We start from the raw sequence: 24,359 nt of genomic DNA on the forward strand, positions 1-24,359 counted from the left end.
AATGGAGATATGAAATATTAAGTTTTTATAATGATTCATCAAAAACATATATATTTATTTCTAACTATACGTTTAACGAAAAATATAATATATATATAATAACTTTAATACAATTTTCGTGAAAACTTTGATAGTTTAGTACTTCGGCAAGCTTGGTAAAGATGTGATCTTTTGCAGCATACCGTAAACTGGTGGTATTAAACCAAACAGTAAAATTAACAAGTTGTAAAAAAAAAATTATTTGAAATTTTTATTTATGATAAAAAAAGCTTTCAATCAAATGTTAAGTTTACATCTAAATCACTGAAACAATTAAAATACAGCACAACCAACTTTCAGCACCATTCGTTAACAATTAAATAATAATAAAAGTCATACAAAACCACGCTACGAAATACTTAAATAATTTAGGATAATATAAACTTATATCTATTTCAAATAAATAACTTAAGTACAATACGCCCGGGTTCTATATTATAAACACAAGTAATTGCTACGAGTCGTAGAGTACATAGTATTTTTTATAACATAGGTGTTGTGCTGACCATACACTGTTAAGTTCGCGAGTGTGTTGCCGGTCTTTAAAACAAGCCTTTTTACGTTATTTTCTTCAAAATCCGTAAAAAAAATAAACTCTAAGATTGTGTAACTATTATCAAGAAATTTATTAAAAAAAACGAATCGTTGTAATTACGACTGGTATATATAGAATCCGGGTTAGTTTATTATTAATAAGATAGTTAAGTTAGATCTGACAGACTCCTTTAATCATAAAAAATAGTAAAGTATTCTAATCTATCGCTTCCCGTTATAATTGTCATTACATTATTTACGTTTTCTGGCAATTTATAGGCGAGAAATATAGTTATTTTTAATTAACTCATTAAATATTAAATATGTACCTTAAACCTAATGTCTGGAACTATTTCATTTCTACTATGTCATTATATAAACTCAAGATAAACTGAGTCAAAGTCTATAGTTGACTGTAAAGTCTTAGTTGCTATGAATGAATACTATGCTAAATGGGAATGATTAGAAATACTAAATGGTTTTAACTATAACTTATTAATAGTTAAGATAAAACAACTAATTTACATAATAATACAAATCTACTAAGCGCAAATAGAAGATTATCTATATACCTTTAAAAAAACGAAAAACATAAGCGCTAGGCGCGACGGCTGGGCCAATTCGAGTAAACTTTTATGTATTCCTTGAACTCTGAGGAAGGTTTTTATGGAGAGAAAAATTGGAAAATAAATAAATGAAAAATTTAGATTTATTTAGTACTAAGGATTTCATTTCGGAACAGTTACTGTGAGGTAGCATAGCAAAATGTTCCATATGTTGGTGTATCTACAAAAAAGGTAGGTTAAGTAACAAAAAACATATTAGGGCCAAACGAAGTTCGCTAGCTTATTTTGTACATATAAGAATGTCAGTTTGATTCACATATATATCACAATCACTCTACTACTTCAATCCAAATCCAAAAAGTATAAGTTTATCATAACAATCAAACAATTTAATATAAATTTTATGCGCCTAGTAAAAAATTCATAGCAATTCTAGTAACGTAATATAAAAAATCTTAATATGTAAGTTTAACAATACTTTACAAAACATTGCAGATTTTTGTCTCACCTTACATTACATCTTCATCTACTCGTCTCATCCTTTGGTACCTGCTAATATACAAGCAATTTGTAAGATTTGTAAACTTGTGTTTATCAATATTTTTATTATGTTAGAAAAAAAACGTAAGAATACGAAAAAAAAAATATTTTTTTAAAAAATTGGATTACCTTTTAATAGATATTTTTCCTTTTTTAAACCTTTTGTTATTAATACAAAAAGATATATAGGATAGTAGAATTAAAAAGGTAGGTAGCATAGCAATATATTAATAGTGCCATAGCATATAATTATATTTAGACTTGTAACAAAGAAACTCTTTATTTGAAAAAATGTAATATTTTAAAATATTTAGTAATCGTCATACATTATTTTATAGTTAAATTAATATCTACTTTACATTATTTTTAGTTTCTTTTAGCATTTATTAACAATGCATCCTTATCATTTACAATATTTTTGTTGAAATTGTGGTCGTAGTGGTTTCGAACGGAACGAACGGAAAAAGATGAGGAAACTGGCATGCCTTAGACATGTCAAACAGTCAACACGTGTCAGGCACAGAAGGCTTACACCAACTTGCATTAGAAAAAAGGAATAATCACGAAACATATACAGAAATCTTAGCCTTTATAAGGTTGTAGTGCCACTACTTTTTTCAATTTGTCTATATATATATATGTGTGTTTGTTTTGTGAAAAAAAATAAGTAAAGCAGAAAAAAAAAATTCATTGTGAAAATGAAAAAGTCATACCTTATCAGTAATCTTGCCCAATATTAAAGGGGACGATGGGGCCGGCGTGTCCATCTCCTTAGTTGCAATAATTCGCCTAATCTCCCCTGCCCTCTCAATGGCATCTGGAGGCAGCCACCTCCATACCAGAGGGAAGTATAGTTCAGCATCCATTTTGCTATCATCCCTCTCGTCAAAGAACCATCCCACTATGGCCCCGACTAAAATAGTCGCGAGGAGACCTAGAGGTGCAATCCAATGGTAGGAAAGACGGAAAAGCGGGAACAGTGATTCCGGATCCTGAAAACCAGGGATCACAATATTAAACAAAAAGTATTCTTTTGAGATGACCTGTCATAATAGCGAAAATGATTGTAAATAATGCCTGCTTGCAAAAAAACTGATTTAGTTTTTTATGAGGAATTGCGACACAACAAAAATTGGCGCTCATGGCGAAATGGGCGTTTAAGTTTGCACTTGCTATCAAGGAAATGTTTAGCTGGGGCTCGCAAGTGCGTTGCCGGCCTTTTATCTGTTTGACGCTTATATTACTGATCGTATTTTTTTCAACAATAATTACTTAAGTATGTTATCTAAGCAAATTAAAAATTATATAGGATATTCCATTAACCAACTTCATGTCGATGTCGGGTTATAGGCCAGCTGGTGTTGTCACATGCAATACTATTTTACTACAGTAGTAGTTATTTATTTACTTAAATAATAATTTGTTTAATCTGGTAACTGAAGTATGATTATTAGGTCCTTTACCGAAGGGTTATTTATTCATATAGAAAAAAGTAAGAAATAGTATTTTTTTAAATTAATTTTCTTTAAACCCATCACCCGGCTTTGGCTTGTAGTTGATACATGATAGGGTGGACTAGTTGCTATAGCAATCGAATAAATCGTAAATAATCTTTGAAATCATTGTGTTTACTTGTATGAGAGAAAATATATAATAATTCTATAAATGATACCGCTCATTCAAATTCAAATGCAGTGCATCATAGACGTACGTATAATACGTACGTACGTACGTAACCGTAACCTATATTGACAATGAATTATTTAGTAATTATTAAGGGACTTAAGAAAATGATCAACTTACGACTGTACTATGTTCGAACACAAAGCTCGCATTCTTGACGCATTCAGAGGTGAAGTTAAGTGGAGGAGACCTCAATCCAGTTGCAGCTGCCACTTGAGTGCCCATTGATATTGTACCTGATAAATTAAAGAAAATTAAATTATGAAAAAAAATGGACATAATTCATTTTTTTAAAAAGAACAACTCAAAACATCAACGAACTACCGAACTGTAAGGGCGTAAGTGTTGCCAATGTCGCAGCCAACTAGCTTAATTAGCCGTTAAGTCAACAGCCTAGCTTGTTTACTAAACAGCGCCGTTTAAAGCGCCGGCCTAAACCATATACCAAAAAAGGTAAGTTAGTCCAGCAACCTCAAATCTTACAAGAGCTTTCCGCACAAACTAATAACCAATAATTTTGTAAAAGTTATTTATTTACACTTGCCTATAAAAAAAACAGGATACATAAGTTATTAGGCAACGGGCGGCCGTAAATCGATTAAAAAGAGTGGCGGAGTCTCTATCGCCAGTTCTTCTCTTCCGTTCTACGCCCTTGACTTGAGAACTGGCAGTAAATGTAAAATTAGAAGCATTTAATATACATTTATTTTTTTGACGTTCATAAGTGTACATTGTGTTACCAATATAAATAAATGATTTTTGACTTTGACACATTTCTAACAAGCGTTTTCTTCTAGACAAACACAGGGAGGAAAAACAAAAAGAAATACGTACTGAAAGTGCTTTACTTAAAAAAACAGATGTTTAAAAAAAAACAGTTCCGCTACAAGCTTTCAGGTCTGGCCCTCAGATTTCTTCATGACCGATGCTTTATTCTGATGAGGTGATCAACCTTCTGTTCCTGACATACACTATCGACTTGGGTCTAAGGCATGCCAGTTTCCTCATGATGTTCTCTTCAACATATGAGTGTTAAATGCACACATAGACAGAAACTCCAGCTACAACTCCAGGGATGAGAGTCATGCTGAAGTCCCTCGGCCGATTATACTGTGTATCGAATTGGTTTTACAAGAATCTCTTACTTACCAGCAACAACAGCCCCAGCAATCCCACCAGCGATGGCACCACGAGGTCCCACCCACCAACAACCCATACCCAAGGTGAAAATGCCACACGTCGAACTAGAGGCTATAGCTGATAATGCTGTTGCCACACCTGGAATATTTTTGCTTTATTAAACTTTTTTTTATATTTTTTCACGTATCGTTTTTTAGTTTAGTTTGTTTTTTTGTTCCTGTTTAGCTTTGTCTTAATAACTATATTTTTTTATTTATTCTACATCATTATTCTACCTTAACTGTTACAACTAATTCTATGGAACGTCAAAATAATACCCACACCCATAATATATCCGACATAAAAAAAAACATTAAAAAACCCCTAAATCTTATATAACTAACTAAATAGCAAGCAACTCCGTACCGCATTATAATTCAATAGTCAATAAAGCTTCTAGAATGCTAGATTTCATAAGGCGGTCGACTAAGTGTTTTAAAAATGAAAATCATACTATTCAATTCCCTGGTCCGAAGCATTTTGGAACACGGTAGTGTTGTTTGGAACTCAATATTCGGTCCATATTGACAGAATCAAACGAATTAATCGCCATTTCTCCAAACATCTATGCCGATTAACTGATACAATTAGCTATAAGTGCGAGTATGAAAAAAGAGTAGCTTTCTTTCACCTGCAATCACTCCGCGATATACGTGGCCTGATCGAAATTATATTTGTTTACAGAATCTTAAATAAGTTGGTATATTTACCTAATGTTTAAGTCAAGTGAACTTCCTCTGAAAGAGGAACACAAGAAACACTTCAGTCCTTTTTTTACGTTCGTGCAGTGAGGACCAACGTAGGTTGTGATGCTCCTCTAAACAGATCTCTATCTGCATTGAACAACGCTCTGAGTACATGCGAAGCAAATACATTTAATGACAGTCTCCATGTCTTCAGACTTAAGATGCTGCAGCCACTGTTGATTCGTGACCAATAGTGACAATTGCATTGTAAAAATATTTGTATTATTCTACTTTTAATGTGTAAGTTATTTTCTTTTTGTCATTGTAATGTTTCCTTTTAAATGTTGTGCACACTTGTTATTGATGCACATGCATGTATCGTGTTGTTGTTTGTCATGTGTGTTCTGTAAGTGTTTGTATGTTTCGTTAGTGTGCCATTTAAAATAAAATAATAACTCTAGTGAACTCAATCAGTGTACAAACAAATAGGTCTACCTTAGTAGAAATTTTGTTAATTATTTGTATTGCTCGTGTGAGTGGAGTTGGAGTCCAAGTTGGAATGTGCGCGCGGGACATGCAAAAGTTTTGACGGAAGCCTCAGGTTTCTACTTGGTCTAGTAGACCCAGTCCCTCCATCATATCCAGATTATGAACCCGTAAGTATCTTAAATAAATACACTGACACAACTAGCTCTCTTGTAAGGCGTAGCTGGTCGTAACCCACCAAACCCAGAACAAACAGGGTCGCGTAGATAAGCGGATACAAGGGATACATTCCATACAACCTCTTGTAGAGGCAGCGAGTGAATTTATTTTGTACTCGGTCTAACATGAGACTGTATTTAGCCTTATATGGGGCCCACACCATTGCGTTGTACTCCAAGTAACTTCTCACAAGCGCATTGTATACAATTTTAATTGTACTGATATTGGTGAAGCCTTTTTGCATGTCTTCAAAATCTGTCAAAATCTAGATTCGAATTAAAATATTCTTTGACCTCTGAGACTCTAGCCAACGTTAGACCACGAATGAGTGAGCAACCGTGCCCTCTTGAAAGATGTGACTCTGCATTTCGCCAAATTAAACTCTAATCTATCTCTCTAGATCCAATTAACCACTCGATCAATATCTACAGCGGTATACGGTCATCTATACTCTCTATGGGCATGTACAGTTTGACATCATCAGCGATGAGCAAGCACTTTGCATTCTTGACAACTTTCGGTAGATCATTCAGCATCATCAGAAATTCCAACAGTCCCAAATTACTGCCTTGTGTCACGCCTGATCTCGTAAACCTACACGCAGCGTATATGTAATATGTATTTTTGCACTTCTTGCCTTCCTTATCCAATTTATAACCTTTTTTTCTCAAAGTGGTTGCGTGGACGACATCGCTCAAAAACGACAAGGCCGCCAGTTGCCCCCTTTTTTTTTAATTATGTTCAATTTTTATATTGTAATGCAACAAAGTGTTAATAAATAATAAATAAACTGAAGGTTAAAAAGAGTACACATTAAGCGTTAAGTATGACTTGTGAATGTTAAAAAAAGACTTTGATTATTTAGATTTGACATACAAGAGTCGAGTCATGCTGTTTTTTGAGAACAATTCACAAATATAACTAAGTAGTCACATGACTTACGTAACCTAACATTAATTAAGTTATATATATATATTTTAGTTAATAATTAGAACCGTTAACAAAATGTAAGCGATCATCCCATGATCCCTGTAGATATTACCACACTCATAAATTGTAATTTAACATTTTCGTTTCCGATAATGTCCAAGTGTCACTTAGATTTACGAACTCTTCAATAAGTCAAGTTAGTTTATTTATTTATTTATTCATTTGGGAAACAAACAGATACATCTCTAAAAGTAGAAGTCAGAAAAGAAATATAAACATAAGAATTAAAGCATTGGATATATCCACAAAAAGTTTCACTGATAAAAAGTTTTCTGTTAATCCAGCATCGCAACCACTACCCCTTATGTTATCTCAGTTATAAGCTAGTTATTACCCAGCTTCAAACAAAGTGTTTTATTTAACATATATCCGAACATATCCATACAACTACAGCCACATAACTTAATTCGTGTTTAAAAAACTTCAAAAGTCAAACCACATAATTGGTAACTATGTTCCCAGTGGGATGGCACAGCCAGAAACCAGCAAAGTCAGTTTTATATCACATCCAATTTTTTTTAGTACAGGTACATATGATGTTTACCTATTGGTACACTTTTATTTTAAGGACCCTAAGTTGAATTGGTTCGGAAATACTGCAGATCAGGTGATGGTGATGTGTGGCAAAAAGCGGTCAGTTGAACTGTTCAGTTAAAGCAACGAATGTAAATACGGGTGGAATTTTGTATTGTACGTCCGATACTGAAACTCAGCCGCTGGTATTAGTTCAACAACTCCTGTGAACACTCTCCATGGTAAATGTGGTAGAAGATGCAATGAGACCCACATCTCTACCCAACGCCAAGGTTATACTCCAAGTCAACGCAAGTAGACTATGGCTTGATTTTTAAGAGACCCCAAATGTGATCCTCAGATTTATACACTCACTATATATACTATATATACTTATAAACACTACTATATATAGTCCATACTTGATATCAAGTTAGCGTTAACATTGTTGATATGATTTATACTATAAAAAAGAAATATAAACAAACAATCCGCGAAACCAGAGGACACCGTGAGTCATTTCTGCAAAAACCCGTCATCTTTTAGTCGAGACCAACTCCGGGGAAACAAATACAGATAACACAACTTTCTCTACAGCTGTGACACTTTTGACATTTAACACCTTTTGTCTTCAGTCACCGTGACCATGCACGCTGTGAAGCACGCGAAACGTCGGAAAAATTTTAAATTATGTAAAATGTTTATACTTTTATTAGCGGCAATCCGGTAAAAAAGTGTTTTCTTTCAATATAAAAAATGGTTGAAAATTACCAAGAACACCACCGAGTTTTTGTATGACAAGCAGCATCAGTAGAGAGGAGACGGCCAAAATTCCCGTCACAGACCTGGCGAGAATGCCTTCCACCATCGGACGGAGTCGGATTTGCATCCAACCATGCATTATGTCCTCCACAACTACCAATGCGCATGCGTTCAGCACAGCCGATAAGGAGCTGTGGAATTAACGAATTTTTAAACCTTTGAAAAATATATGTTATGAGTCTGTTTGATGTAAATACAAGTTTGACTCAACAAAGATCCATAAAAAGGCCTAAAAATAAATATAACGCATTAGAATGTGATATAGGCATATATAATAATATCATAAGGCATTTTAGTGGAAAAAATATCGAACTAATATAATTTTTCGTCTGACATTTTTAATATTAATAAAAAAACAGAATCTAATCAGATTTTTTCCCCTATCACCTCCTATCGACAATACATCGAATTACCAACAACCCTGTATATCATCGAAATTAAACCCCGATAAAAATTAATAATGAAAAATCAAATACATATAGACAAAATCATATTTAGTCAAGAAGTCTGGTGTTGAAATCCAAAATCAATATAAAATATGATTTTTTAATTACTATTAAGGCAAGTGACAACCTTATTTCAAGTGTACAGAAGATAAACCATTGATTTTAAACTTAACTTAATAAGAAACCTTACCTCAAACCAGCTCCGAAAACCCCAGCTAAAAAGACTCCAGCCAGCCCTGGAAGCCTCTGGACGTTGGCAACATAAGTGACGAATGCTGGGAGCAGTCTATCATCAACAAGTGGCGCTCCACGAGGGTCGCAGCCGCCTTGTACCCACGCAGTCCATGCAGCCAACCCACACCAGACACATAAGGATATCGCTAGCATTGCCCCTATGCAGAATATACCTAAGGCCCTGTAATATATATATATATATATATATATATAATTATGTCGTAATTGCACATTCAAAAAGAACAAATCTAGCGGAGGTTTTAATTGGAATACGTCATTCCATCCGTTAAACTAATGATTTTCGAACGCAACGTTCAAAAAACGGTAAAAAAAAATGATAATGACATGATAGGTAATCCAGATGCTGGTCTCCACACTGGGGTCATCATCCCTCGTAGCTGACCAGATACTCTGCCGCTTCGAACATTTTCGTTGACACCCAATGACAATAATAATCATAAGGCTTCATTGATTTCCTATTAAACCTTTTCCTATTAAAATAAACATAAGGCTTCATTGATTCCCTATCAAACCTATTCCTATTAAAATAAACATAAGGCTTCATTGATTCCCTATCAAACCTATTCCTATTAAAATAAACATAAGGATTCATTGATATCCTATTAAACCTTTTTCCTATTAAAATAAACATAAGGCTTCATTGATATCCTATTAAACCTTTTTCCTATTAAAATAAACATAAGGCTTCATTGATTCCCTATTAAACCTTTTCCTATTAAAATAAACATAAGGCTTCATTGATTCCCTATCAAACCTATTCCTATTAAAATAAACATAAGGCTTCATTGATTCCCTATCAAACCTATTCCTATTAAAATAAACATAAGGCTTCATTGATTCCCTATCAAACCTATTCCTATTAAAATAAACATAAGGCTTCATTGATTCCCTATCAAACCTATTCCTATTAAAATAAACATAAGGCTTCATTGATTTCCTATTAAACCTTTTCCTATTAAAATAAACATAAGGCTTCATTGATTTCCTATTAAACCTTTTCCTATTAAAATAAACATAAGGCTTCATTGATTTCCTATTAAACCTTTTCCTATTAAAATAAACATAAGGCTTCATTGATTCCCTATCAAACCTATTCCTATTAAAATAAACATAAGGCTTCATTGATTTCCTATTAAACCTTTTCCTATTAAAATAAACATAAGGCTTCATTGATTTCCTATTAAACCTTTTCCTATTAAAATAAACATAAGGCTTCATTGATTTCCTATTAAACCTTTTCCTATTAAAATAAACATAAGGCTTCATTGATTCCCTATCAAACCTATTCCTATTAAAATAAACATAAGGCTTCATTGATTCCCTATCAAACCTATTCCTATTAAAATAAACATAAGGCTTCATTGATTCCCTATCAAACCTATTCCTATTAAAATAAACATAAGGCTTCATTGATTTCCTATTAAACCTTTTCCTATTAAAATAAACATAAGGCTTCATTGATTTCCTATTAAACCTTTTCCTATTAAAATAAACATAAGGCTTCATTGATTCCCTATCAAACCTATTCCTATTAAAATAAACATAAGGCTTCATTGATTTCCTATTAAACCTTTTCCTATTAAAATAAACATAAGGCTTCATTGATTTCCTATTAAACCTTTTCCTATTAAAATAAACATAAGGCTTCATTGATTTCCTATTAAACCTTTTCCTATTAAAATAAACATAAGGCTTCATTGATTTCCTATTAAACCATTCCCTTCCACAGAACCGGTTCCAACGCTGTCATTCCTAGGATGTTTTTTTTGTACTTAATCAAATGCATATTTTACAAAATGTTTCATCTAAAATGTATAACAATTGAAGTAAACATATGAACATCAAAAAAGAAATTAAAAATTAAAAAGTACAATTAAAATATATAATATAAAAAAACATTATCAAAACAGCGAAATTAGGTTCGTGATACGCACCTAACAATGCTTTTTCTAAAACCGATCAGGGGGTTTAGTCAAGATGACTTAACAGTAGTGTATGTAGAAAGTCGAAAACTTAATTTGCATGAAAATGACAGTTCGTGTCGACAAAGTTTCTACATACACTAATGTTAAGGCTTCTTATCTAAGCCCCCAGCCCACTACCGATTATATCCAGCTAAGAATTCGAATGAGAGGTGCTTGGACTCCTAGGTTAAAAGATTGATTTAGTTAGCTAATAAATATTCCCCCCCCCAAATTGATCCCTTTCACCTTTTAAATAAATAAATCTAATATAAGACAAGGTCTGGGTGATATCACAAATTTTTATTTGATATTATTTAGAAAACATTACATTACTATTTCTATAAACCTTCGAGAAATGAATTAATTTTAAACTAACTGTCATACTGTTGTGTTATATGGCACTATTAATAGGTATGATTGTAAGAACTTTGTATGTAACCTCATACGAAACCAAGATCGACCATTGAATTGTATAGCTCTAAGCCATTCGTATTAAAACAAGGCGAACAACGAACGCTAGCTTTATAACAGAATAATTATAATAAAATACTGTATTTTTAACTTGAATGCCAATAATAATAGTAATTTATTTATTGCAAGAATATGGTACAAAAATAATATTTGTGGTACAATCGAAAGTGTGGTGGTACCTACAAGGATAAATTTATTAAAAAAATCAATGGCCGATAACCATGAGTATCACCACTTGACTTAAATAATCAATGGCGCTTCAACCTTTTTAGGTCTGGGCCTCAGATTTCTGTATCTGTTTCATGATCATTTGTTAAACTAATAGGCAAGTAGGTGATCAGACTTCTGTGCCTGACGCACGCCATTGACTTTTTGGTTCTAAGGCAAGCCGGATTCCTCACGAAGTTTTCCTTCTCCGTTCGAGCTAATGTTAAATGCGCACATAGAAAGAAAATCCATTGGTGCACAGCCGGGTATCGAACCTACGACCTCAGGGATGAGAGTCGCAGGCTGAAGCCACTAGGCCAACACTGCTGATCACCACTTGACTTACTTTGAACATAATATACTCTACATTAAAATAAATATCGAAAAATATAAATATTCTAAAGTAAACTTTATGCAAAATAACATTATAAAGTCAAAATTTTACGTTCAACCCGCGATTCAATTGCATCTTTTCTATAATATACGGCTCGTTGCAATTACGATTAGTATAGACACAAGACACTTACGTAATAGCTTTCCTCTTACTGGGCAAAGAGATATATCGCTGGACCATGGTTTGATTGACGGAGTTGAAGCAAGTCCAGTACAAGAAACCACCTATGACAGCACCCCATCCAGTCTGACGTTCGTACGGTACAAAACTCCAACTGAAGCATGAACATTTACGATTTTATATACGTGGCGCAACAAGCCTCGATTTCTGACACGTGACCATTTGTAATCTAAGGCTAAGGTTTCCTCACGATGTTTTCGCTTCGTACGTGAAAAATCAATAGGTTCACAGTCATGATTTGAACGTACAGCCTTAGGGTTGAGAGGGCTAAGTACTTGACTGTACATATTTTTTTGTTTTGTATATAAACCTATAAAGCTAAGGTATTTGGTTAATTGGTTAGGATTTTTTTTTATTTACTTGGCAAATGACCCAACATCGTGGCCTTTGTTACTTTTCTAAGTTTTGTTATCATCTTCAATTTTTTTTATATTTAATTAGTTGTCACTATGACATCAAAACTAGCGATCAAATCAAAATCACTTTTTCATATCTACAACGAAATTTATTTTTTTAAATACCCTAGAGCTAAAAAAAACCATAATTAAAAATAAAGTAATATTTCGTTTTTTGACAGAGTACCAAGTTTAAATAAGCTAGTAGTTACGACGAAAAATATTTAGTATTCAAAATTATTAAAAAAACAAAAAACTACTATGTAAAAAAATACGTCATGGCTAACTATAAAAACACAATCATAGAACAGTGCTGTGAATGGAAGCCTGGTTATCCATACCACAGGTTCTTACCTAGTTTGGAAACCAGTCTCCCAATACCTTCTCAACTGTAATCTTATTTATTGTTGTAAATGTTATATGGGAGAAGAAGAAAAAAAAGATCCACTGCCGTGTAATTCTTTCGAGAGGCAAGGTGCCTTTATAATTCGGAAGAGTTTTTAGATCATACGTTTGTCAAAAATATAACTAACATTAATATATTTGTATGCCTATTTTTATACGCGATTTTGTCATAAACAATTAAGTTGAATATATGTATTGTAAATAAACGATTTCTTACTTAGACAACTCCAGTCGACCAGACTCGGCAGCCGTTTCGAAGATAGTAGACACACCTCCCACCGACAAGGTACCAGCTATCGCCACCAGAAACACTCCGATGAACATCACACCGGTCTGCCAGGAGTCCGTCCACACTACCGCTCGAAGACCACCCTGTAATGTTTATTGAAATTAAAAATCCATACGTATGCTATAAAGCTAAAAATCTTGGTAGCTTTGAAAGTTGAAGTTAAGTTTTGTGTTAGACAGTCCATTTATGGAGTAATGATTGCTACCATAGAGGACCATGAATGACAAATGCCAAATCCCGAAGGAGATGTCGTGTATGTCTGTGTTCATTCAAAACTATTATATTTTATTGCGTGTACAGCATTAACAATAAAATCTGTCCCTCTTTGAATCCTAAAAACAGTCCTTAGACGGAGACGATAGCATTTCGTTTAAAATTTACTAATTATTTAACTATAAACAAAATTGTCATTACATATAAAAATCCTTTGATTTTAATAAACTGAGATTTCGATTTTAAAAACTCCAATAAAGTTCTGCACAAGAACCACGCACATATTTATAATGCACGGGTCTAAAACTGGTAACCACTAGTTGTAATAAAATATTTCATTAAGGGTGTAAATCAAATAAAAAATAAAAATAAATAAATGAAAATTAATATTTAGTGGAGTTTTAGTAGAGATATAAAGGCTCGTAAGTACGTACCAATGATGTATACAGTCCACAGATTAACACCATACCACCGGCCACAGCGAACACGTTAAAACCTGTCACTGAAATTTTTATATGAAAACAGAAAATCTCACTGTAATACAATCAACTCTAATCCAGATAGATTTTTAAACGTTGACTATTTGGTGTTATATATAAATATGGCATATAACATATCGTTTATAAAGAAAATATGTTATAATGTGATTGTTACTATCCAAGCCCCTTTTTTACTAGAAGAAAAACGCGTAGAAAAAAGCCTTTAAGCTATTAACATTATTTATAAATGTTTAAGAATTCAATGCGTTAAAATATTTCTTATTACCTTCCGTGAAAATGTTCTTAAACTAAAAGAGAGAAAATGTTCTTAAACTAAAAGAGAGAAAATGTTCTTAATCTAAAAGAGAGAAAATGTACTTAAACTAAAAGAGAGAAAATGTTCTTAAACTAAAAGAGAGAAAATGTTCTTAAACTAAAAGAGAGAAAATGTTCTTAAACTAAAAGAGAGAAAATGTTCTTAAACTAAAAGAGAGAAAATGTTCTTAATCTAAAAGAGAGAAAATGTTCTTAAACTAAAAGAGAGAAAATGTTCTTAACGTAAAAGAATAAAAATTGCTTACATTGATTAAATGCTAAAGCTGGAACGTAGATAACCATTGGTAGAAACAGCACCTATAAATAATGAACGAATATTACATATAGATTAATTACCGTCCATAGATCAGTCGGATATGAAAATCTGTACGCAAAAGGTAAATAAAAATATTAACCATAATAAATTATTTATTAGAGATTATATCCTAATGTAAATTAGTTTAAGTTAGTAACAATTCTAATCGTCTTTATTGCTGTGTTTGTATTGGTTCGTTAACAAAACAAAACAAGTCCTATAGTGGGGCATGTACACAATTCATGAAGGATGCCATTAAAACCGTCACTTCAGATTTCGGCAAACACCTGGCCTACTGCAGAACCCCGGCAAACCCAAAAGCAACCTGAACGTGCTGTTATACTAAATACGTAATTAAACGCCTTCTTAGTAAAAGGTATATAATACAAACCAATCGTTAATAGTGTACACTCGTTTATGTATTAATGTATATATCGGATAATATTAATTAAAATATGTATACTACAGTCAACGACATGCAGATGAATAATTTAAATTCAATGTCATTTTGAAATAAAAACATAATATAAATTTGAAATGAAAAATATTAATTAAACAATACAAATAAATACAATTCACTGTACAAAAAACAAAAGCGGGTTCAAGATTTTTTTTATAGATATCTACGAGATATTATTACAATGTTGATGAATAAAAACAGAATGTTAGAAGCGTATGATTATCTACCCGTAGGGTGTGTGTTCGAATCATGGTTGTGCATATAACACTCGTTCATTCGGTAACGGCGAACATGGAATATAACCAAAAAGCGTTGTAAACAGAATACTGCTCACTTGTCATAAAAATTTAAATTAAAAAAATGCAATATGTGGCCAAGACCTATATAGGGCTGTAGGCTGTAGCGCCACTGAATTATAAATATAATCACTAAACATACACATTACACAATCATAAAAGCGATAAGACAGCAAAGCCTATATTGTATAAGACTTTGTTTGATACGAATTTTATATATCTTTAAAATTTAATTCAGAACTATGTTATAATTTCCGAATTACAAGTTTAATATATCGTTATTAGTATTGTCTTTGGTTAACATAGCTACAATGCATCGCAATTATAAGTTTATAATAATACAAATAGCTTTAATCCGGTTAAAAAATGTTTTCATTCAATATATCGTTATTATAAAATATCTCGCAATCCGGTGTGCTTTATGGAATAACTCTCTATTATTTGTTCAATCATTGGCAACTCTGGTCTGGCCAGGCTAATGTCGTCTTGCCATAGTGTTTTTGGACGCCCCTGTCTTCCCCAGCCCTATCTCTTAGATACCACAGAGTTACCTATTTATTCCATATATCAAGTGTGCATGTATGCTTGTGGTCCAATATACGTATGCCGTAACCTTTGTTTTTCTTATAATTTATTCATTAACACATAAATTAATAAATATATATAGTATATGAAAGACGCTTATTGTCTTTGTATCAACATTACGTTAAAGCATGATCGCTAAGAATAAACGCGTGTGTGTGTGTGAATCAATCAGAAAACAATTCGTAATATTGTACAGGTGACGTCACAAGTGTAAAGTCCAAATGCGGAAGCGAATGACCCGTATCTTTTTGAAATGCTGATTTCAAAAATTAAAATGCAAACGTAACGAAAATTCTGTGTTAGTAGAGCGTTGCAAAGATGAAGAAAAAACTACGTCTTGTTTAAAAGGTTAATTCGATGTGATACGTTCCAAAATGCATAGTATCATTGATAAACGTTTAATATATTTTTTAGCATGTCTTGAATAGATTCCTAAACTGGAATTCTATATTTGAATTTTTAATATACAACAGGGGCCAAACGGGCAGGCTCACCTGATGTTAAGTTATACGTGTGCGTTGCCAGACTTTTAAGAATAATAACAATAATATAAAAACTTAAAGTCTTTAACGAAATTATGATACATTCTAACACCAAATTAAAAAAACGTCTCATTGCATCTAAACTAAAGTACTCTGTCTCTGTTCCACAGCGTAAAAATAATTGATCAAAAAGAGACGGAAGAGTTTGATTTTTACCTTGGCTTTGTGTGTGGTGAATAAAATTATGCGATTAAAAATTCTGTTGTTTATATTATATAATTCTAGGTTATGTATTTAACCTATCTCTTGAATAATTAATGAACTGATTACACGTCAAAGTAAGGTAGTTGGTTTAATTTTGTATTATATTTTTTATACATAAACAAAAACCTTTTTTTTTAATAATATTATTAAGTCATAATTTGGTATATTTCTTTTGTAAATACTCACTTCATCCAATAAAAATAAAAAAGAAGCAACCGCTCGCACATGACGATTAAATCGCAGCTGAAGATACTGAAACCAAAATAATACTAATTTAAGAAAATATTTTTTTATATATGTAAAAGGCCGGCAACGCGCTCGCGAGCCCTCTGCCATTGAGAGTGTCTATGGGCGGCGGTATCACTTTACATCAGGTGAGCCTTCTGCCCGTTTGCCCCCTGTACTATAAAAAAAATTAGTACAAAACACTGTTCTATACGTTTAAGACGAAATAAAAAATCGGATTTGGTGATGATGGTTTAAAATTAGTACCGTGATTGTTACAATGGTTACTTCGATACAAAAATTATAGTTACCATGGTAACGACATAACAATGCCATTCCTAAAAAAGGCCATACATTTTTAAGACTCGGTAATTCCGCGACACGGGCTGACGGGTAAACTTTGTCAAACTGAACAGATAAACCGATCAAGTATATTTATGTGTGTATTATTTATTTATAGCCAATTACATGATAAAGAAAACTGTATATAATATGTTTAAGACAAATAAATGTAATAGCCTGTTAACTTTGATAATTTTTCATACGATGTTTTGCTATATTTGTTGGTTTAAGCCAGTGTCTAAGTCTAAATCAATGTAAAACTTTAAATATAAAAGTGATCTAATAATTATTTAAATTATCAATTGGATAATACATTTAAAGTAGGGTTGCCTGGAAAAGAACGCCTATGGGCCGTCAGTTAGCGTGTAAGTATACATTGCAATATTACGCGAGCAACAAACTATAAAATGAATTACAAAGAAACAAACAATAATAATAAATTTTATGAGTTTCAGTTAGTTACGCCATATTACTCGTGAGATTTTCTGCAGCTGTATCTAGTAATAAATACATTGAACATCGAGTCAAAGTCCACATTTCAACAGTAGTCTGTGTCACATATTTGATCGATGTGATAAATCACGATAAACTCTATGATAAATTGACCCCCACAGATATAAGCAGATTAGATATTCAACCTCGTCTCCATTTCACGTCAAAAACCCGGATGCAAAATTTTATCTTATATACATTAATAAATTTGCCTTTGTTTAGATTAGTTACATATATATTGATAATTTTTTTTTAAATTACTTCGTGTTATTTTTTTATTATATTACAGGAGGCAAACGGGAAGGAGGCTCAGCATGGACACATTAACATTGCTTTAGACTTAGACACTGGCTTAAACCAACAAAGTTAGCAAAGTATGAAACTTAACAGGCTTATTACAATTCTTTTTCATAAACATATTATCTACAATTTTCTTTATCATGTAATTGGATATAAATAAATAATACACTTGATCGGTTTATCTATTCAGTTTGACAAAGTTTAAATTAAATACAAAAAACCCTTTACAGATAGATGTACCTGTCAAGGCGTGTCGCAAAATTTCCGAGACTTAAAAAAAGTGGCCTTTTTAAAGTATGTTATTCTTGTTATATCGTTACTATGGTTAGCATTATTTTTCTATGTAAGTAACCTTTGTAACAATCACGGTACTTATTTTAAACCATCACCACCAAATCCGTCAATCAATCAATTTTATTTAGTCTTAAACCTATAGAACAGGGTTTTTAGCACTACATTTTTTTTATAGTACAGGAGGCAAACGGGACGGAGGCTCAACTGATGTTAATGCCCATGGACACTCGCTCTACCAGAAGGCTTTAAGTATTGATACGCTCTTTTATTGAAAGACCCTAAGTCGGATTGATGGGCAGCTGGTTCCAGATAGTAGTGGTGAGCGGGAGAAATTGCCTTAAGAAACGCTCAGTTGTAGAATGACGAACGTCAAGGTGATACGGATGGTATTTTGTATTCTGCCTTGGCATCATTCAATTTAACTAAGTCACGTTTTCTTTCTGAAAATATCTTATCCTGATGTGGTTTTCACATATAATATATTTTAATTAGTCATAGATAACTGTCATTAATTTCCTTTTATAGGCCAGTATCTTTTTTAAACTTACCTCGTATGAAGACGAAAGTCGCAAAGTGCAGAACACGGGCAGGTACATAGTAGCTACTATAAGGCAACTGAGAGCCACTCCAACGATCACGAGCCAATACTGGGTACCATAGTTGTATATCTCCGCTGGGGTACCGAGAATAGTTACGCCTGATACGTAACTGTAATATAGAAATACATATTTTATTCTCATTCCTAGACAAGTAAATGTTTAGCCTCGTCTGTATCACAATACCTGAAATCTAATAATTAACGTAAGGAGTGGTTTTCTATGAACATATTTCGATCGAATAGTAATCGTATAGTAAACTATACAAATTGAATGCAAATGATTTGCAATCCAAACAGCAGAAATTTACTTAAAATATACATTATTATACATTGCATCCAAAATAGTTTTAGGGTGGAATGATATTTTGCTCACCCAGTCCATAGGTTTCAAAATACGAAATCCCTTATCGTAGTTATCTGAAGTCAATATGTTTAATATGATTCCATTTTTTCGGTTGAATTTGTATGATTATTCTACTGTACATTGTCTTGTTTTTTTTTACTTTGTAACATATTTTGCAAATATTTTAAATAAATTTAAATTCATTATGAGTCAGAATCTAATAATCAGTCGAAAAACAGAAACGTTTAGGTAAATAATAGATATATGTAATACTAATTACATTTACCTTCACTTCAAGGACAAATGCTTTGTATTCAATTCCAAGATAAAGATACCTAATTTACCATTTTATTGCAGCGCAAAAATACGCCAAATTTAATATCAGGAACTTTTTTTTTTCAATACAATGTTATTTTTTTAAAAGAATTTGAAAAATGATTGAATTTAAAATGTATATATTTCTTTACCATTGGCATACTTTCCGTCTTTAGGACTTAAAATTTATAACGAATTTCATAGTGAATGGTACAATACAATTGTTTTACATTTTACTATATATAGTTTTTCTATTGTTTTCAAAGAATGAGTAGGTTAGACACTTAAAATATTTACATTTATAATTCTTACATTGTTTTTATTAAAGGTGAATATTATGATATTAGTGAAAACTTCACACTGCTGTAATAATAGGAACCATCGTCTCACAAATATAGCCGATAGCTATATTATGCAAATGTGTAAAGAAGCAAATTAATATATATTATTCTCGATTTAATAGTGGGAATAATACATAATTGCGTGCGACAATACAAGTACATAGATAGGGGCATGGGTAAATGAAAGGTGGGATTCCGATCAAAAAATTAAATCTCAAATCTCGGCCCGGGCTTCTTTTCATAAACTGAAAAACATATGTTCATACATCATCAAACTTCGGGTTCGACTCTTACTATCTTACACGTGGCCAGAAGCCTCATACGGCTGTGAGGAAGAAGGACTATTAAAGAAGACACATAAAGACGCCTCGAAGCATTTGAGATGAAGTGTTACCGTCGCATGCTTCATATTAGCTGGATCCTTCAACGAACGATGACAGAAAAGTTTATGGAGACCGTCAAAATACGAAAAGTCGCATACTTCGGTCACGTTTAGCGCCATCAACGATGTGACTTGTTGCCGCTTATAATGATGGGCAAAAATCAAGGCAAGTGATGGACTGATAGAAGGAAGTCGTGGTTGCGGAACGTACGGGAGTGGACCAGCATTAAATCCAACAAGGAACTTTTTAGACTAGCAATTCTTATTTTAAAATTAGAATTTTATTCTTAGCAGACTTTTAGACCGGCAATTCAAGTTGTTAAAAACCAACCTTTAGCAAAGTGTAAAGTGGCACCAGAAGAAACAAAAGAATTAAAATTTCTTTTACCCTTTGTTATTTACTGGTGGAAAGATAAAAAAAAAATTGCCAGATGTCTATAATGTTTTTTTTTTTGTAAATCAATGGGATCAATGAACCACCTATAAGATGGCTGAAGTGCATAGATAGCAATGGTACACACTTTGATTAATTAAATATATTCTAAGAAAAACACTTTTTGAACGGATTAAACGTGGTCACGGTGACGCACGCTGGAAAGCACGCGAAACGTCGGAAAAAAATTAATAATAATAATACATAGCATTAATCCGTTTTGTGTTTTTCTTAATCTGTAAAAGCTATTTTAACAAAAGACAATAAATATATTCTATTTAAAATCTACTTTTGGTTCCTCCCATACCACGTCAATTTCATATGTAAGGACTTAATAAATGCAAGAATAAACTAATTAAAAAATGAGATTTAAATTCGACCTCTTACGTCAATACAACACAACACAAAATACCTGAAAATAATTATGACTTAATATTATTTTTTTTAATTAAAGAGTGTCAAGTAGTAGTTTAAACAACAATTATGTTAAAAAAAATATAATATTCGCTTAATATTCTGATTGCAAAATCATTTCAATGCGGTTCATAACCATTAAATTTTAATTACGATTTCAATTATTGTAACCACAAATGGGGATATCGTGAAACGGATCAAATATGACTTTTTTAATCCTAATTTGATTTACTGAATGTTTCAAATTACTTTTCTATAAAATTTGTCGTAGGTTTTTAGTCCCCGTGCAATGGTCTTACTGTTTTCGCATAACACTCGCTTATACGGTGAAAAAAAAACATCGTAAGGAAACCGGCATGTCTCATTCAAAAATCGAAGACATATGTCCGACAGAAGGGTGATCAACTACTTGTCTATGAAACGAAATTAATCAAAGCAACAGATCCAATAAGAGAGTATAACCCATAGGGTTGTAAAAACAATAATGCAGTGGGCATTATTGTTTCCTTTTTTCCCTTTCTTGGCCTGCACGGTTTGTGCGTCAGCCAAGCATTATTGTTACAAATATAAAAATATTCAATACTATACAAGCAAACTGTATTTCAGTTAAACTGAGTTATTTAAGAGTTACGGACACTCAGCAGCAGAGCAGGCATCGCACAGCTTGCCTTCTTTTTTATATTTTGAAAACAACTGTTCAAGGAGATTTTGAAATCAGTCAGTTAACATAGGAAATTTTCCATAACATACAATATTAACTGTAAATGTTTCTTCACATCTTAAGTAAATAAATAAATATATACATTTGATCGTAAATTTACCTGGCTATTAAAGACATTGCTACTGGGAAAGTCGACATCGACTTTCCACCCAGTAGGTAATCCTTAAGATCCCGTACCGCCTTTGTCCTTGATCCCACCGCACTGTACCAAATCCCACCAGCACAGGACAGACTACACAGCGTTCCGAAAACCACATAATCACCCACAGCAAAACCACCTTCGGTCATAGTAAAGGATGGCATCTTGATTCTGTTAAAATAAATATTGTTGTAGCGGCATTTTATATGTATAGCTTGAGATAAAACTCGGGTTTGTAGATAGGTTATCGGTATATATAAAATTTTTAGATCAGATTAATGGGATGCTATTTTATTACTTTTGTGAAAACAGCCTAACATATTTTGTTCACCTCGGTTCAGAAACGTTTTAACAAGTCTGGCACGGTTTCACACGAAAGAGTAAAAACAATGAAATGTTTTTTGGATTAAAAATAAATGGAATTATTTTTTTCTACCTATACATATAATGTTATCCAAACTTCTTTTGCACCACGACAATGAGAATGAAGACAGTGTTGTAGTATTATTAAGGATAAAGCAATGATGCAAAATGTATTATTTATTGACGCAAGAATATTTGGTCCTACAATGCAACAAAATTCGATAATGAATACTAAATGACGCAGCACGTGGCCGATATTTAAACTGTTTTGCTGAAAAGAGGTAGGTGCAATATATAAATCTATATGGATTTTTGTATAAGGGAATTTGACAATACACTGCCGAGACAACTCCTTATGTATATGACAATAGATTGTACAGTATATTTCATTCCGTTAGGTTATTTTAGACACTGTCGCTATAACATAGTTTATACTAAAATAACATATCAACAATAGTTTGACAGGGAACAATACTTGTGATCTTGTAGCACGAGATAATTGTGATCTTAAAGGATATGAACTTGACCTTGACGGGTCCAAAGTCCATTCATAGAACAAATAATAATTGAGAGATATTATTTACACTTGACATGACAGAATGATCTTAAATAGCAGAGCAGTGTTGGCCTAGTGGCTTAAGTGCGACCCTCATCCCTGAGGCCGTGCGTTTGAATCACGGCTGTGTACCGATGGAATTTTCTAGCCTACGGTCAAGGCAAACAATGGAGGAAAGGAAACATAAGGAAACCGGAATTTCTCAAATTAAAAAACCGATTACAGGTATCAGACACAGCAGGCTGATCACCTACCTAAATGCTCAAAGAAACGGATGCAATCTGAGGCCAAGACCCATATAGGGTTGTAGCGCTAGTAGATCATTATTAACTTAAATACTTTACACTGAAAAATAATTAATATAGAAAATTACAAGACGAAGACAAAGTCGTTAATAGGCATATCATAGGTAAAGTTAATAGGCATATCATGACTGTGAGATAAAATTCCATTTTATAGTACTCAACAGAGAAACAGAGATGTAAAATTGTTGGTTTTATAACATAGTAAATAATGGATTCAAATGTAGATATAGGTTTCAATTGTTTATATGTCTGCGACATTCCTTCGAAATTCCTGCGAAACAGCTACAACAATTGACACTTAAGATTATCTAATTCTAAATAAAATTCCTTGTTTTTGATTGATAATTCGGTCTTTACAAAAAATATGTTTAATAATTCAAGAAGCTTTAGTATTTCTTTACTCACATTACTAACTAGAGACGTAGTTTGATAAATTTTAATAAAACCTGTTTTCAAGGTGACTTGCGTTCCTTTTAGGACGTTTTTAAATGTTATTAGTAATCTTCTTTTTCAAAAATAATTATTAGTAATGCTTTATTACATATCCTATTATTTAAGAAACAGGCGCTATCTCGTAAATACGCCCAGCACTGTAAGTAAATAATATTTTTTCATTTTATGGCATAAAACCTATTTAAAAGGAAAAATATTTCCTATGGTTTTGCCAACATATAAAAAGTAATAAATAATAACGTTTTCCATTGAAATTTGTAACTTTTCCTTATTTTGCGTTTCACATTTTAGTATCAATAAATATTTTCCCTATAAATTAAATTTGTATTATAGTGTACATATTTATGTAATGTAATATTTACCTTTACAATACTTTTGAAATAGAAATATAATAATGCGGAAGCATTCGGAAATTCTTCGGATAAATGATGTTTTGCCAATGTTGCATACAAGGGCATCAAGAGGAGTGTCCACTGTCCATATGTTTTAAGAATGACAACTACTCGTAAAAACTACTAATATGTCCACTTTCACTCTACATCATTGACACCGTTCGATACGCGGAGATGAAAATAACATTATTTACAACGCGGAATCTTTTCATATAATATTTTAGTGTAAACTTGCTCAAAATTCGCGCGCCGTCTTATAAAATAAATGTCAATGTCAA

The 24,359-nt window shown here is 32.5% G+C and overlaps 1 protein-coding gene across 4 annotated transcripts; it reads right to left on the reverse strand.

The window, feature by feature from the left end:
- Positions 1-282: 282 nt before the first annotated feature.
- On the reverse strand, positions 283-24,188 carry LOC123708175 (sodium-coupled monocarboxylate transporter 1-like). 4 transcript variants are annotated; one of them, XM_045658721.1, is made up of 15 exons: positions 24,052-24,188; positions 21,974-22,183; positions 18,875-19,034; positions 16,860-16,925; positions 14,537-14,588; positions 13,911-13,978; positions 13,192-13,346; positions 12,128-12,268; positions 8,894-9,118; positions 8,207-8,388; positions 4,512-4,640; positions 3,483-3,598; positions 2,393-2,671; positions 1,648-1,688; positions 283-1,359 (listed from the first exon to the last, which is right to left on the reverse strand). In XM_045658721.1, the coding sequence occupies exons 2-14, from the start codon at positions 22,174-22,176 to the stop codon at positions 1,662-1,664; spliced, it is 1,803 nt and encodes a 600-aa protein (XP_045514677.1). In that variant the 5' UTR covers positions 22,177-22,183; positions 24,052-24,188; the 3' UTR covers positions 283-1,359; positions 1,648-1,661. The 4 variants fall into 4 exon arrangements, with proteins under 4 accessions (XP_045514677.1, XP_045514676.1, XP_045514674.1 ...); XM_045658720.1 differs by having other exon boundaries at positions 283-1,688; XM_045658718.1 differs by lacking the exon at positions 24,052-24,188 and adding an exon at positions 23,642-23,817 and having other exon boundaries at positions 283-1,691.
- Between the last annotated feature and the right edge of the window lie 171 nt (positions 24,189-24,359).

The sequence above is a fragment of the Pieris brassicae genome, chromosome 4 (genome assembly GCF_905147105.1).
Source record: "Pieris brassicae chromosome 4, ilPieBrab1.1, whole genome shotgun sequence".
Taxonomy (NCBI): domain Eukaryota; kingdom Metazoa; phylum Arthropoda; class Insecta; order Lepidoptera; family Pieridae; genus Pieris; species Pieris brassicae.

What these genes read in the sequence shown, in the direction of transcription:
- LOC123708175 (XM_045658718.1), bottom strand. Translation starts at nt 22,176, where the DNA reads ATGCCATCCTTTACTATGACCGAAGGTGGTTTTGCTGTGGGTGATTAT. An exon ending in GCAATGTCTTTAATAGCCAG is followed by an intron (nt 19,035 to 21,973) that starts GTAAATTTACGA and finishes TCTATATTACAG; the next exon opens with TTACGTATCAGGCGTAACTA. An exon ending in TGTTCGAACATAGTACAGTC is followed by an intron (nt 2,672 to 3,482) that starts GTAAGTTGATCA and finishes CCTGGTTTTCAG; the next exon opens with GATCCGGAATCACTGTTCCC.